This window comes from Chrysoperla carnea, chromosome 1 (genome assembly GCF_905475395.1).
Source record: "Chrysoperla carnea chromosome 1, inChrCarn1.1, whole genome shotgun sequence".
NCBI lineage: Eukaryota > Metazoa > Arthropoda > Insecta > Neuroptera > Chrysopidae > Chrysoperla > Chrysoperla carnea.
Window position 1 is genome coordinate 70,877,137 of NC_058337.1, and position 16,419 is coordinate 70,893,555.

At 29.3% G+C, this 16,419-nt stretch overlaps 1 protein-coding gene across 1 annotated transcript; it reads right to left on the reverse strand.

The window, feature by feature from the left end:
* Nucleotides 1–706: 706 nt before the first annotated feature.
* On the reverse strand, nucleotides 707–16,305 carry LOC123305208 (PDZ and LIM domain protein 7). Its single transcript, XM_044886856.1, has 9 exons — nucleotides 16,055–16,305; nucleotides 14,912–15,060; nucleotides 14,639–14,847; nucleotides 12,901–13,031; nucleotides 2,635–2,778; nucleotides 2,500–2,559; nucleotides 2,340–2,428; nucleotides 1,706–1,865; nucleotides 707–900 (listed from the first exon to the last, which is right to left on the reverse strand). The coding sequence occupies exons 1-9, from the start codon at nucleotides 16,166–16,168 to the stop codon at nucleotides 766–768; spliced, it is 1,191 nt and encodes a 396-aa protein (XP_044742791.1). The 5' UTR covers nucleotides 16,169–16,305; the 3' UTR covers nucleotides 707–765.
* Between the last annotated feature and the right edge of the window lie 114 nt (nucleotides 16,306–16,419).

The following is a 16,419-nucleotide window of genomic DNA, read 5'->3' on the forward strand; positions in this document are numbered from 1 at the left end:
TTATTTTAAACTATAAATAAAATAGGAAAATATTTCTTGTACCCTAGAGAATATTATATTCCATCATTTTGAAGAATTAATCAGAAAACGAACACGGCCAATTTAGGTTAATTAATATACCTACATATATATAAAATTTACAAGATATATATATAACTTTATCTAAATAAATAATTTAACAAGAAAAAAAATAATTTTTTTAAATTAATTAAGCAATAAATATATTATAACAACAACAAAAAATAATCTAAACACCTAAAAACATGTGCAGTTTGAAATTATAATATCCTTAAAATATGCGCGTTTTTCGGTTGGAATTTTGTTTCAAAAATACATTATTTGAAATGTTAGCGTAAGAAGGCCTTTTTCTGGTTAAAAGAAATTTAAATTTAAGTAAATTTCGTTCGTTTGCTCTACAATAGAAAATGATCGAAGGTTATGTTCAGATATAACAAGTCAGGTTACACATTTAAAAATCTAACCTCAAATAAAACCTAACCTAACTTCTTTATCTGTGTTAAAAACACAGATAATTATAATAAAATGGATATTGCCATCGAGAGCACTTATCTTATTCGGTACACACATAATCATCGTAAAAACAACGTGAAAGAGATAGCGTAAGCTAAACCGAGTATTTTAATGGAAGCTTTATTTGCATTAATTATTCTTTAAATTCGGGATGGTAATAGGTCTTTCTAGTTAATTGAATTGATTTACTCTGACGTTGTATCTGAACTTAGCCTGTATAATTAATGTTTTTATTTAATAATCTGTTTGACCTAAAACGTTGTGCATTAAACGTTTAAAGGATCCACTTTGTTGAATGGAGTCAAAATCACCTCCAATTGAATTTGCATATGGATTTGTGTTATTTACTTGTGGTGGAGGTACTGGCTTCTGTAACAATAATAAAAATTTTGAAATAATTAGAACACATTTCTCAATATTGTAATGTTACGAGTATGTTAAAATGTATTTTAATTGATGGTGATTGGTATTTAGTGCACTATTTGACATTGTGCTAAATTATATACAATAAATTGAACTAATGTATCTGCATCACATTGATTGATCTAATTTACAATGATGTTTCACAGTCACCAAGTTAGCAACGAGTAACATATTTTTCAAGAGAATATACGTTGTAGGAAAAATAAGTACTTAGGTTAGGTTATATTGATTTCTCATGAAAGACACACTTAGACCATAAGGCCCATTGTGATACCATTATGTTTTTTTACCACCTTTCCGCTGATAATTTCATTTATCATCTCCTCAATTATTTTCAGAGGCTGAGTACACCTTCAACTAATAATGAAATTATATTTTAATGTGACGGCGGGAATCGAACCCGCTACACTAGGCATAAAGCGAACGGAATAGGTTACATTTTAATCAATTGAGCCACTTGGTTCGACAATACATACTTACAATACAAACAAATTGATCTAGGCATTGAGGCGAATTTAAAACTTTATTCGAAATACTTAGGGTTCGAATCCAGACAGCGGTAGTGTGAACAATTTAAAATATGAATGTAATTTAATATAAAATAAAGATTAATAAATAATGATGTGAGTGGCCTCTGTGATAGGGCGTATGTCAAAAAAACGGAGGTTAAATCCCAATTATTATTATCGAAATACCCAATGTATTCAACAATGAATATTAAAATGTTAAGAATTCAACAGGGTTTGATTACCTTTGCTGGTATTACTCGATTCGAATGGTGTTGTGGTGTAAATACTTTTGGTACAACTGGATTTGATACAGCTTGAACCGGTTCATATATGTAGTTCTCTTCTTGAAGAGCTTTTAAAGTTTCGCTTCGACTTGGATCAAATACTGCGTTCTTCTTAATCCTTTAACAACATAACGAATAAAAGTATATATTACATCAGCGCTTTCTGAGGTGGGGATTGTGCAAGATTCATCAAGAAGTCGATGCTCCAAATTCACCGAGCACATTTAATAATGAAAAAAGACGGAATAAAAGTGGCTGTAGGTATCTTTATAAGAAAGTGTATGTCTAGACAAATTTTGTAGGGTTCAAAAGGAATATTTTATGATAATTTTTATTTTAATTAAAGAAGAACACTCTAAACTATATAGTTGGTCCTTATATAAAGAAAAAAAATTTTATAAGGAACATTTTTTATAAAGAACATAATTTATAATGTTATATATCTTATCACTTATGAATCTGAGTCTCTGAAAGTTAAAGCCAAGTTCAACGTTACCATAGATTGGCCTTTTTTTCAAAAAACGATCCTGGAAACTAATTTTGATGGTTTTTTTTAATTATACCAGATTTAATCGATTTAAAATATACTCACGGTGTAACTCCTGTTTGCTGTCTGATAGTATTGGCAATATTTGGTTCACTGTATAAATTAATTGGCGAATTGAATTGTTTGTGCACAACCTATAGAAATTTAAATTTTAAACAGATTTAAGTATTTAGATTCAAAGGTTTAATTAATTTTTAATACCTACCTGCTTTCCTCCAACAGTTCCATCACCTCCAACAACTTTGTGCAATACACTATCAGCAACCTTTTAAAAATAAAAAAATATGTCGTATACCTAATGCAAACTATAAAATATAATTTTTTTTTAATTGACACCTACTTTTTGTTTCATAATCGTTTCATGATCTAAATAGTGTCCTTGTCGCATTGATGGATTCGGATGATGTCTTAAATAACTTTCAGTGGGTGCTGGTTCATGTTTGACTTTAGCTCCTGGCAATACAAGTGGAGTTGTACGATATGGCTACAAAATTAAAAATAATTATCTTTTAGTCAATAATATCAGACACATTTAATTAGTTAATAAATTTTTGAATTAATATTAAATAAAAAATATGTTCTTATTGCAGCATTATTGGATACTGATATTATGTAACTTTTGACTATATTATCAGGAATTTCGCTATTTTAAAGTGAAGTAAACAATATTTCAGCCGCTAAAGTGTCCCTTAAATATTGTTAAGTATTTTACTTCAAATGGAAATCTAGGGCATCATTTGTCATAAAAACCTAGGGTACAAAAAAATTAAATCCGACGCTAATGTAACTTATATGTAGTATTTTTAATATACTAACGTGAATCAGCCAATTGCCAATAATATTTTAATGGATCTACCCTAGTTTTTATAAAATTTATTTTTAGAATCTATGAATATTTCTCCCTGGAGGCCAAAAGGAATACACAAAAATTTTCCAGGAAATTATTTAGAGTTTTTCTGAATTATTTATTACTTATCTGAAGAGAAACCAGAGTGATTGTATATTCAATATACAGGGAGTTCTCTTATTGCCTAAAGAATTATTGCCTCCTGAAAAACCGAGAAAAAAAATATATGTTGAAATTGAAAGAAATATATAATCACTGTGGTTCTGGTTTTTCTTCAGAGCGAATAATAGGTCGGGAAAAGTCAATTTCCTAACATGTTTTTATATTCCTTAAAGAGAATAAATATTAAATATGATAAAATCTACAATAATTAATTTTTCGAAAATCTGAAATGTTTTAAATTTTACTGATTAATTCTGAAAAAATCTTACTCTCACTCTAGCTAAATTTTCATAAAATCTCTGATTAATTCCGAAAAAGTCTTATAGAAGAGTCTAAATACTTGTAAAAAATGCATTCGTCATTCAAACTGCTTAATAGGTTTTACATAGATCTTTTCATACTTTTTCAGAATGTTTCAGAATTGTTTAGATTTACTTATTCTTCTAGAATTGTTTTTCAGAACACTGCAAGACTTAATTAGACTATCGGAAGAAATTATTTCCACAAGGGAATATCTTTGATAATTTAGTATAATACTCAATAATTCTATATAATACTTTATAAAGGTGTGGAGACAAATACCCCATATACCAGACGAGATATTTTAAGTCAAAGCCACCATTGTTATAACTTTATTGGGTGCATAAACTTTTTGTATGTCCCTTTATCCAAGACCGCATTACTCATAGAGGAGGAAGCGAAACGGGTATACGATTCGTCTACCTATCTCAGTTTCTCTTATAGTAATGAAATAGGTAGAAAAAAAATGTTGTCTCTCGGTCTTACTCGTATTTTTGGTTGTCACTATGGTTAGGTTGTCACTAAACCACGTTTGCCCATGCACGCCATATACACCACTAGAAGCTATCTTAATTACTTGATCTGATTGTGAAGAAGCTTAGTCGCAAAACAAGCACTCAATCATTTGAAAGCAAACCAACTCTGAACATGAAGGCGTCATGGAAGTAACAGAGAAGCTTTAAGAGAAGTAACAGAGATGCCTTATAGTTCTTTTTAGCACAAGTCTGCGTGTCACTTGGCCGAAAGATTTAAAAGTGGGGTGGGCATTTTTACGCTTTCCAGATAAAATTGGTAGAGAAACTTAGTACAGAAGAGTAATGTGGGAAAACAAAAACTCTAGTGTAATGAGATAAAATTTTGTAACATGACCCAACCGAAGTAGTTGAGTAAATAAAATTCATTGCTCGTTCTTATCTTAGAACTATTTTTCCTATTTTACCTATAGATTTGCATGGTTTTGTATTTAGATAAGAAAATTACTTTAAAAGATAAATTTACCCAGAGGTGCTAACCCCACATCACTAAAACTGTTTCTTGAATAATTTTCTCTACTAAATTCATGAAACTACAACTCGTTGATTTAACGGAAAAAAGTTCCTAGAGATATACTTAGAGGTATATTTCCTCCAAATATAATATTAAGGAATTTTTGTACCATTTGTACCATGTATATATAAAATATATCAAAGTATACTAAGTTTAGTCCCAAAAAACAAACGATTGTGGAATCAACACTGTCTATACATGATATTTCAACAATTAACTCAGTCAATTGGATATTTTCACTTGTTTTTCTGATAAACTTGGAGAGTTGTGGTTTCTTGCATTCAGAATAGAAAATTATTCTGATAAATGTCTATACGGCTTAAGGCAAGATAACTAAAAATGGTGGGTGCGGAGGCAAATTTAATTTCCCCGATTACTTCGAACATTTCATTCCTGATTTATAGAGTATACTCACTGGCTTTTGCGGCTTCTGTCGATTTTACGAGCCATTAGAGCATTACCTATGTATTTGCAGGTTTATAAATTACTTTGATATTTACATTTCTTAAAGTATGAACTCCTTAAAAAAATAAATGTGAGAACACGAAGTCACAGTAAATTTGTGAAATGTATTTCAATTTTAATGAGTATTTTATTTATAGCGACCTATGAAACGTTTTAATGACTTGTTGTCAAATGACATAATTGTATTTGTAATGTATTTTATTAAATATTTTGTTTACTAACTTTCCTACTAAACCGTTTGTTGTTTTAATAAATTGAAAATTAAAAATAGGTCTGCATTATTTAATATAAACAAAAATAGGTGAAGACAATTTAAAAATTTGAAGTTCAGTGCTGGCAATTTCATTAAAATACGTTTAATTTTATTAGACCTTATTTCCAAATAATAAATTAACTAGTTTTATGATCATCCTATACTTTTTTATTTTTAGTAACAGCGGCACAAGGGCGGTTTGCTCCGTATTTGAAGTAACCTTAACGCCCAGGCTATTCTTTAGTATTTTAATAATTTAATTGAAGAGATTCAACAAATAAGAATAAATTATTAAATATTAGCTGCAATGGCCCTTTTAATTACATATATTTATTTGCAACTTTTTAACGTGCATAGAGTTTGTCGTAAGGAACACATTAAGTTATGGCAATTTGAATGTCAGTTTTGTCCCAGAACGCTAAACAACGTAGCAAATTTGTATAACGGTAATCTTACAAACTCAGGAATTATCGGCGGCTCAACTATAATATGATTAAAGATGTGTTAGAAACTAATTTATTTGTATAACATACAAATCCCCAAATCTCGAGCAAATCGTTTTTCGAAACTTATTCTATTTGGATAAACACTCAAGTTGGTAAGCAAATTTTGAAATTAAAAAGTAATAGCCTGCCTAAAAAATTCGACAGAAATCAAATCCAAAAATAAACAAAAGGTAACAAAAAAATTTAAAAATATTTAAAAATTACTACCCATATTTACTAAAAACATTTTTTCGAAAATCGTTTTCTACTGAACTTACTAGACTTGTTTCGAAAACAACAAGCATTGTTTCCTATTTTATAAAAAATAACATCTTAATTTGAAAATATCCTCTATCTCTTATAATTTAAGAGCATGGCATTAATTTTAAACGATCCTGAAGGTCAAGGTCAATTTCATTGTTTGGGCAAGACACTTGTTCAAAAGAAATAATCCTGGTGAAATTTAAATGAAAGACCCTGTACTTATAACAAACACATTTAGAAACATCTTTCAAAATCATTTCACATTATTTACTGCTGTAAAGGATCAATCGGCTTCAGGCCTTGAAACACTTGTGTCCTTAAATATATACATTTCATTGTGAAATCAGAATAAAATCGAAACTGTTGATTTTCTTTTTTTTTCTTCGAGACGAAATATTGTGAATAATGAACTAACATTGCGAGTATATCATGTGTATCATGACTCTTTCTACATGTTATACCTAGAATAGGAATAAAAAGTTTTTAATCGACAAAATACTGTTATTTTTACTTTGCATTTAAACGATATTATTATAACGAGTGATTTTTTTGGATGAGGCTCATAAATTTGGGTTTTCTCCGTGCCCTTTCCAGCTCTTGTTTCGTTTCTGCATCTTTTTACCTTTTTCTGTCTCAATTTATTATAATGTATTATTTATTGATCAATTATAGTAAACATTTTCTACAAATTTGGTTATTCCATTTAAAAAAGGTCTGGAGTCTCTGGAACTTGAATAAACCGGTGAAATTAGACTTTTCTGTCTTTCAAGTTAATGAGAATTTTATTCTTATTGTTTTCTTGGTATGTCCTTGTCCCTCGAAGTATAGAGAAGAGACCCAGGTGATTGGAATGACAGGCTCGACATTTAAAAAAGGCCTAGAATCTCTTCCTTGAAGTTCTTGTTCCTCGAAGTGTACAGAAGAGGCCCAGGTGATTGAACAGGCAGACTACCTTTATTTTCTTTGACTACTTTGGCTGGTAGAATACCAGCCGCTGGTAGTTTCAGGGGCATACAATAATCATATGATTAAATAGCAAAATTAATAATTTACAACTTTGCTTATTTAAGATTTAAACATTTCGGTAAATATTATACAGGAAAAAAAGTCTGGCAGATAATTCTTTAAAAATTGATTCCCTACGACTTTGCCTATGATAAATATTTCCACTACTATTAATTGAGAAATTCCAAATTTTGTGATCATGCTTCTCAAAACCCAGCCCGATTTAACTACAAAACTAGAAGTCAAGTCATATGCAGTCATAGTCGATAGTCAGAAAACAACAATTAAAATCTGGTAAAGGAGCTAAACTGTAACTTCAAAGAAAATAAGCTTGCTTTTTTTAAGAGCCTAAATCTGTTTTCGTAATGTGCCTGCAGTTAAATTCAATACAATCATTTCTCTGTTTAATTTTTATGGTCTTTTTAGAATGGTTTCAGATTTGTTTATATAGTATATACTATTATATTTTTGAATTCAGTTAAATATTAAATTTACTTAATTACTGTATCATATATCGAATCTTTCAAGCTAATATTATTCAGAGTATGACATAGTCACAGAAATTATTTTGGCATCTATCCAGCATATCTAAATAATTCGTCATTATTTTTTTATTGCTATAATATTACTTTTATTATTATTAGTATCAAAAATTGAAAATTGAAAAGAAAATATCAATAAATATTTATTCAATATCAAAACAAATTATTGAGGCTAATTTATTTTTTGTAAATTTAAAAATACAAATTTTTTCGCAAAATAATTTGTGGTCATTGTGTTTTTTAATAAATTGTAGGAGTAATATGTTTTTAGAACATTCAGTTGGCTGTTACTAGTGCATGAATTTTATTTTGTAACTGACTGTTATTAGTATGTTGAACACACAAAAAGTTATTTCTGGTGATTGATATTCGAGTCTCACTCAAAAATGACGTAATTGTTTTAATAATAAGCTTAATGCCTCTCTCAATAATAAATAACGAAGCGTTACACAAATTATAGAATTTAAAATAAAATAATTATGTTACAAAAAAATTTTATTTTTCAAGAATTTTTTATCTTTATAGAAAATAACAAGTCACTGAGACCTACCCAATAAACAGCTGATTCTTCTATATCACTATTCCCATTTCGTAAATGTGCCCCTGAATAAGGATGCCCCTTATATGTATGACCCACTAACATTATCACTGAATAGTATTAATGCCTTTTAATTAAACGTTTGAATGAAATACCAAAAGCCAAAGTGTTTAACTTTGACACTATATTTGAGACTGAAATTATTTTCAATATTTTTCATTAAAAAATAAAATTTTCCCCACTCACGTCCTGATTTATTTTATTTCAGCAATGACAAAAATGAAAATATATTTGTGTATCCTTGTTTTACACATTTTAATAAATGTATGTTTTTTGTGAGATAGCAATATAAACTTTAAAACTTGGAAATAAATATTAATTTTTGTATAAAAAAAGGTTGTGGGTGGTTTTTTGTAGCTATTTCCATTACTTGGCCGTTTATATTAATGCCAAAAAAATAGAAAGTAATTAATGTTTACAAATTTTGAGAAAATTATTTAATTCTTTTTTATGTTTGATTTATTTCAAATCGATAATTATTTGATTTATATAAATTTTAAATTAATATCTAACATTTGTTTCATGTTTTATAATTATTAAAATTCTATGATGACACTGTGTAATAGATTAAAATTGAATGATGATCTTATTTGCATTTACGATGCAACTGTTGTTCTTGGAAAATTCATGAAATAAATTATAGTTTGTTTCCTATAAATTATATTTCGTTGAAATTCAATATAATTCCAATTTTATCTGTTTACGAATTTATCAAATTTTAAAGTTTTTTATACCTAATTCCCTAATAAAAATCCCCTTTGAGACAGTGGCTTAGCTATAGTTGGTCAAAGGCCCAGGTGCGTAGAGAAAAAAGTTTGAAAATATAAAATATTTATTATACAGATTAGATCAATAAACGGGAAAAAAAAGATTTTCAACAAAATTCCCAGTCAAATTCACAATCGCTTGTGCGCTTTAATTTTTTCAAATATCATAATAAGATACAGTAGTTTCTATAATAGGTCATATTTTACCAATTCAAACTTGAGTTTAGAAAACATTATTTACCTTTTGATGTTGAAAATCTTAAATTAGAAGTACTGTTATTGTTAATGAACATTTAACATCATTAAAAAAAATTCTTGTGAGCAAGCTCGAGGTTTGCTATTTTCGAGAGCTGAGTGTTCCTTTCTTTTCAAGGCTTGGGGAGTCCTTTAGGTTGCAGAGCCCTATTCCACTGCACCACCTAGCTCTATGATAGCTACGCAACTGCTAAAAGCGACAAAATTCTACAAAAAAGAATAATTTTTTTTCGGAAGAACTGATTCAAGAAATCAAGCTGCATTTGTACTATTATATTTTCGCATATCTTGTATCGTTTTATTTTCGAAGATCGTTTTATTTTATATTTTCGGAGATCTATAGGAATTAGTTGGATAAAAAAGTGCATAGTATGTACGTCAAGAAGTCAAAGCACTTTCAAGGTTTTCCTCCCCTTTTAATATTACTTAATTGTATGATTACAGACAATCATGGATAGCAATAGACAGAGGATATTTATCGGATTCAAGACATTCCATGATTAATGCTAATATTTTGAGTTTTGATCTTGGTGAAGAACCAAAAAAAAAAACAAAAATATGAATTGAATTTTTATATTCAGCAGAAATATTTAGCTGTTCCTACCGAGGAATATATGGAAGATTCCAAATAATGTTTCAAACAAAAGATTTTTTTAAATAGGTACTGTTGATGTCAAGAAACATTGAAATTGAAACCAGGGTCCTCCAATAAGAGTTTTGGAGATGCTCCACGCTAGGCAGTTCAAATTAGCGTAGCTAGAGATTTATTTCTCGGGGGCAGCCGTCGCGTCAGTGTCTATGGAAAAATAATTTTTTTTAGATATTTAAATATTACTTGAGATAATTGACTCTCAAAGTTGAAACAAAGAAACTCTAAAAAATCGATTTTTATCGTTTTTAATTTTGAATAATAATACATTGTTCTCATTTAAACATTTGCTTTTCAATTACTTGTATTTTTTAACAATTTCGATAAATGGATAATTGCGATCGTTACAATGCGCAAAAAGATAAAAATAAAAAATAAAAATTTTTTGAAAACTTCTGGTTGCTCTAAGGTGGGCAATAAACTGCGAAGGGTGAGCATTGCCCATCCTTGCTCCTCCCTAGTCACGCCAATGACTATGTATACATTTCTTACGTTCTTGTGTCTATGTTTATTAAAATCTGTTCTCAAACAAAAATATGCTGAAAGATAAACCATGATGAATATAAATTTGAATTAAACTAAATTATATTTTAGAAATAGAACACAACAAGAAAATATGTATGTTGTTTTGATTTCTGTTTAAAATATATCGTTTATTTTTATTTAAAAGCATGAAATTTATCTTCACACACCAAATGTCCCATTTTTAATATCACACTCTGTAAAATATATTCATACATATTTATACCTCCTCCATGTACCTAATGAGTAAAAACAACCATTTTAACTTAATTTATTTTTCCGAACTTTATTGAAGTTCACTAGGAGTGGAATAATCAAGCCCGTAGCAAAGGATACGCCAAGACATATAGATTTTTCATGGTGTTCTTGAACAAAGTATGACTTAATTTCTTTAATCCCTAGGGGGACACATGGCTGCAACAAAGGATCGCAAGCGACCACGATTGCTAGCCAGACTCTTGACTTCACTCCAGGTTTTGCCTTCCAGTTCTGCCTCTTTTTCTACGGTTCTTCGCCAGGTGATGCGAGGTCTTCCCGGTTTTCTCCTGCCGTGTGGAATGTAATCGAGTGTTTGGCTTAAAATGGAAAACTCGAATTGGATTTTGGAATGTAAGAACAATGAACAAAGTATAAGAAACTATATTTATCCTGTGATAAATTACTTCAGGTCCACTCAGCGAGAGACTTGCTGTTTGAGAGACTTGGTGGTTATCATTATCATTAGTAGTGGATCAGTAATAATTTATGAAACACTGAATGGCATTTTGAACGAAATGAAAATAAGATTTGTAGAAACTAAAAGCTCCTAATTGCAGTTTCTAGTGCCGAAGAGAAAAGCATTTGGGTCTACAACTTCCATCATCAGAAGAAATTACAGTGGTTAATAGATTTATACAAATCCAAAAGAGAAAGAGGCCTGATTGATCTGTCTTCGATATAATTTTTCAACATCGAGCTGCATTCCCCGGAACTTATGATTTGCTGGCGACAGTCAGAGCGTCTGGTTGTAGCACATTGACTTGCGAGTCAACTTTCTTCGTATTGACGAGAATTAACCATCCACATCGACTTTCTATGTGCCATCAATAAATGACCAATTATATCCTTCTGGCACACGACAAAAATGGAACAAAAACTTTAAGCTTTGTCCTGCTATTGAGAAAATTTAAATTATTTTTTTACAACAACATTAAGGAATTCTGTAACGATGTACCTGTATATATAATAGTGGTTACAGCCTACCTTGATTATTCTTGAGCTTTTCCTGATTGCACAGCCTGGCTACCCCCCTGGAAATAGTCTCTCAGGTTCGATTTGTTTAAAACTGTGTGAAATACACACGTAAATCTTCATATGCATCTAAATATTTATTCAACGCGTACTAAAACACAGTTGAAGCCTGGCATCGTAGTTCTAGGCTAATTATAGGGTTAAATTCAAACGAGGTGGTTAACAATGTAGAAAATAAAGGACGCAGCTCTTCCCTCATGGATTTGAATATCATAATTTTAACCTGGAGACTATAAAAAAGGAGTAGGTACAATTGAAACAAACTAAATCGATTGTAGAAAAAAGCAAGATGTTAAAGAAAACAACAAAAAAGATGGGGAAGAATGGTTTTACTCTATTCAAACAAAAAGGAAACGGAACAAATCTCACTAATCACTTCTAATCAACATATAAGTTTGAAACTAAGATGAAATGTCTGCAAATCTGAATACCATATATACCTAATATTTTGATACTTGATATAATAAGACATTCCGAAAGTACAGTATAAAATATAAATTTAAAAGTTTGTATGTGCGGAAGCGATGGGAAAAAATATATTTTCACAAGTAGAAGCTCAAGTAAATTATATTAATTTTTTAACTTCAAATTTACTAAAACTATACTGGAAAATATTCCGAAAACATATCTGGAAAACCAAATCTTATGAGATAAAATCTCAATTAATATTTATAAACTTTTTCGATGAGTCAATGTAATAATAATATCGACGTCATGAGAGTATCTCACACCAGATTTGATAATATATATATCAAATACATAAGTAACTATGGGCATTTTGCCAAATCAGTCATGTAATTTTAACAAATATGATATACATTTTTTTTTTTGTTTCTGCTTAAAAAAAATTTAAACATACAACACTTTCCCCAAAAAATATTACTGTGATGAAGGTCGTTAAGGTTTTTTTAATGATATTTATGTCTCAAATGCATTTCGACAAAATACCTAAACATAACATAAATGTATTACAAATTGCCTATGATGAATACAGTAAAAATCAACACTTTTTCTACTGAGAAGAAATAAATAATTATTATTATTCATTTATTGTTTTACGAAGTTGGCATTCAGCCATCATAAGTTTTTTTTTTGTTTCTGGATGTAATTTAAATATCAATTATTAAAATAAATGAGTATTTACAATTATCTAACCTGATTAAGTACTGCCTCAATTTCAATCGCTTTTTCGTCCATTGTATTCTGTGCTGGCTGATTTGGAGAAATTGTTTGTAGATATATTTCATTTTGATCCATTGATGGAAATATTGTGTGCGGCAAATTTCCTAGACACAAAGAATAAAAATAGAATAGTTATTGGTTGAATAAGAAAGCAACAAAATGTTAGATCCCAAAAAATGTTATTTACAATGATATATTATTTACTACCGATCTAGAATATTTTTTAAAATTAAAACAGGCATGATTTGATAGATAGACTCGAATCTTCTAGATTACTATTACTATTACTTTAAAATGCGAAATTAAGCAAAATTTGAATATTTTGTCTTATACAGTTTCTGAAATTATAGTTTTTAGAATAAAATAGGTTAGATTTGACTGGTTCAAAACACACTTTTATTCTTTTAAATAATATGAGTGGTAAATCTCGAAATACTATCGAAGCTATTACCAGAAATTTAATCTAGTTTTGACTAGATTATGATCTGTAAAATTTGAATACATTATTTTTGGCTATCATATCACTTTTTGATAAAAGCTCTAGCACATTAATTAATATATTTTGAATATTATAATATATTTTAAAACCTTTAAAGTTTGAAACACGATATCTTGCAATTAAATCTTTAAATTGAAGAAATTCTATTCGTAGACGATAAAACTCTTGGTTAAATAGTTTATTGTTTGTAGCTATGGAACAAGGACAAATTATTCATACCTACTAAAGACGAACAAACCTGGAATAATAGGCGTTTTGATCGCTAACGTTCAGAAGGAGACGGACTCTTAAGAAAATTTTTAAGGTATAAAAGAATAAGACATGGAATGTTGTTTTGTTTTTTATTTAGGTGTAACACTAATTCGATTGCACATTTTTTAAATAAAATATTGCATGCCGCTTTGTCTTGGTTAGCAAAAATGTATAAATAAACAAAAACTAAATGCAGTGATAATAATAACTGCTAATCATGGCTAAATGTCCAAACTGAAAAAAAAATGGATATCTAATTTTAAGCGGGGCTAAATATTAAATGTGCCTAAATGTTAATCTTATGATTGACGCGAGAGATGGCCGTTATGATTGCCGTTAAGAGCTATTAGTTTGATTTTTGTATCAATTTTTATTTATATTTTGATTAAAAACATTGGTAATCGGAAAAAATAGACCAAAAATTTTGTTGACCAAGAGTATTGTTGTAATTACGAGTTGGTTGGGTTGAGTTTTTTCGACTATAGAGGAGTTGCTTGGGTTCTGAAGTTTTTAGCCCTTGTGTTCAAAAATAGGACATTATTACATAAATTTTTTTCTGTCTATTTTTCCTAAATTTATAAAATTTCGTTTCAGCTTCAGCTTTACTTCGAATCGCGTGGATCTACAGTAAAGTAACTCAAAAGAGTGTAGCTTGTTTCGTTGCAAATTTTGACAAACCTGCCTATGTAGACAATCAAGCCATACTGCATTCTGTAAATAACTCAATGTACCTATCTGTTAAAGGGTATATCTTTGACAACCGCTTTATTTCAAACAGAAATTATTTCATTGGCTGTTCTGTAACTGCTTTTACGTTCTTTGTAAAAAAGTTTTTGGAATCGAAACTGATATACCTAAAATTTTGCGGAAGGTCAAGGAAAATTTTATATTAAGTATTTTTTATCGTATTTTTTTATAAATGGTAATTATACGATAGAAACGACAAAACTAAGTATTTACCTAATGGCTGTTGTAAAGTCTCTTTATACGAATGTGCAGGGCTTGGTGATCGATACGGCGTTGTCGGTGAACCTAAGCTTCCAAGTGCATTATTTAGTGATAATGGGTTAGGACTTAATGATAATGGCGATAACGGTGGTAATGCTGAACTACATCTGGACGATGATAAACTTGTTGAAACAGCTGGTTGTCTTGGAGCAGTGGTGTCTCTGTGAATCGAATCAAATTCACAACAAATAATTGTAATTCTAATTTTAAAATACTGAAGCATACCTTTGTATGACAAATCTAATTGTGTTACCAGCGTTCCTAAATAGATTTTCAGCATCTTCGTGACGTATATCTCTGGAATCGTATTCACCAATCTTTGAAATGATGTCACCACGATAAAGTTGACCTTCAGCGGGAGTTCCAATACCCACCTGTTTTCATTTCATATACAATTATTTTTAAGAATTCGAACATGCATGCATTTGTATGCGAGCAAAGGTCCAGCTATAAGTATATTTTTCTTGATTATAGCGCCCAGAAAAGTCGTATTTTCAAAAAATTTTCATCCATTTATTAGAGACAATAAATAGGCAATAATAAACTCGTCAGCTTTTCGTGAGTGCGATTTTTCTGTTCTAATTAGTTATTCGTGAAACTCTTGTATAGATAGGTACTATATTAATAGTTCAAAAATTTTGGAAATAATTGAAAAAAAGTTTTCTGTTTATTTGAAATCAGAAAATGAAAGTTTTTTTGGTAATCCAAAATTTTTTAGTACTAATTTTGATGATAATGAATCAGAAAGGCTAAAATTTTTCTTATATATTTGTATAGGCAGAAATTAAAAAAAAAGCCTTTTTGTAGTTTTACATTTATAAAATTAAGGAAAAAAAATTGGACTGGAGTTAAGTACCTATACATTCAAAATTTTATGATAATTTTTTATATGAATAATTCTGAAAATTTTTAATCAAAAATTTTTATGTTAATTCGGATAATGATATGACGAAATTTTGCCTGTTATCTTTATATGTTTATAAATTTCAAAAACAATTTTTACGGCAACGACTCTATTTTGGCAAAACTACACTGTGAATTAAAGTTTTTTTTTTAATATAGTTGCTATAGCTGCATAATATAGCTGCATAATTATAGTTGCTAAGATTTTCTTAGATAGAATCTTCGAAATATAAAGAAAAATAATTTTGGGCTTAACGTTAGCGTTGATCTCCTGGATAATAAGCAAATTCTTTTGTAACTTTTATGAGCTTTCACTATCCACTATTCCCAAGACTACCTATTTCTAGATCAAACAGTTGTCATCATATGATGGGGTCATAGTACAAAAACAAGCAAACATTCGATCTCGCTTATTATGCATGGAACCCTCAAAAAAACTTGATATTTGAAAATTGTCAATCTTACTCGTGTTATGATTAAGGGTGTTCCAACGTCACTACCCCCCACTAAACTTATTCCCCATGGTTGATTGAGATCTAAACGTTTTAAATTCACTAAAATTGTTTGTTGTCTTCCCATTTTAAAGTAATCACCAAAATAACACTTGAACAATTAATTAACAAAACTTAATTCATTTTTTTCGAAACCAAAGAACACTACCAAAAAATCTTAACAGTGTGTCTACATATTTTAAAGACTGTGTTTTGAGCTAGCCGAATGCTTGAATTTTCTTTCTTTGAATTCTCTGTGATAGTTTGTATATTATTATTATTATGTTGGGATGAGAAAACGGGATTGCATATTTTTTAGAGGAGATAATATTGCAATAC

What these genes read in the sequence shown, in the direction of transcription:
- LOC123305208 (XM_044886856.1), bottom strand. Translation starts at nt 16,168, where the DNA reads ATGGGAAGACAACAAACAATTTTAGTGAATTTAAAACGTTTAGATCTC. An exon ending in AAACGATTATGAAACAAAAA is followed by an intron (nt 2,560 to 2,634) that starts GTAGGTGTCAAT and finishes TATTTTTAAAAG; the next exon opens with GTTGCTGATAGTGTATTGCA. An exon ending in ATCGAGTAATACCAGCAAAG is followed by an intron (nt 901 to 1,705) that starts GTAATCAAACCC and finishes TTATTGTTACAG; the next exon opens with AAGCCAGTACCTCCACCACA.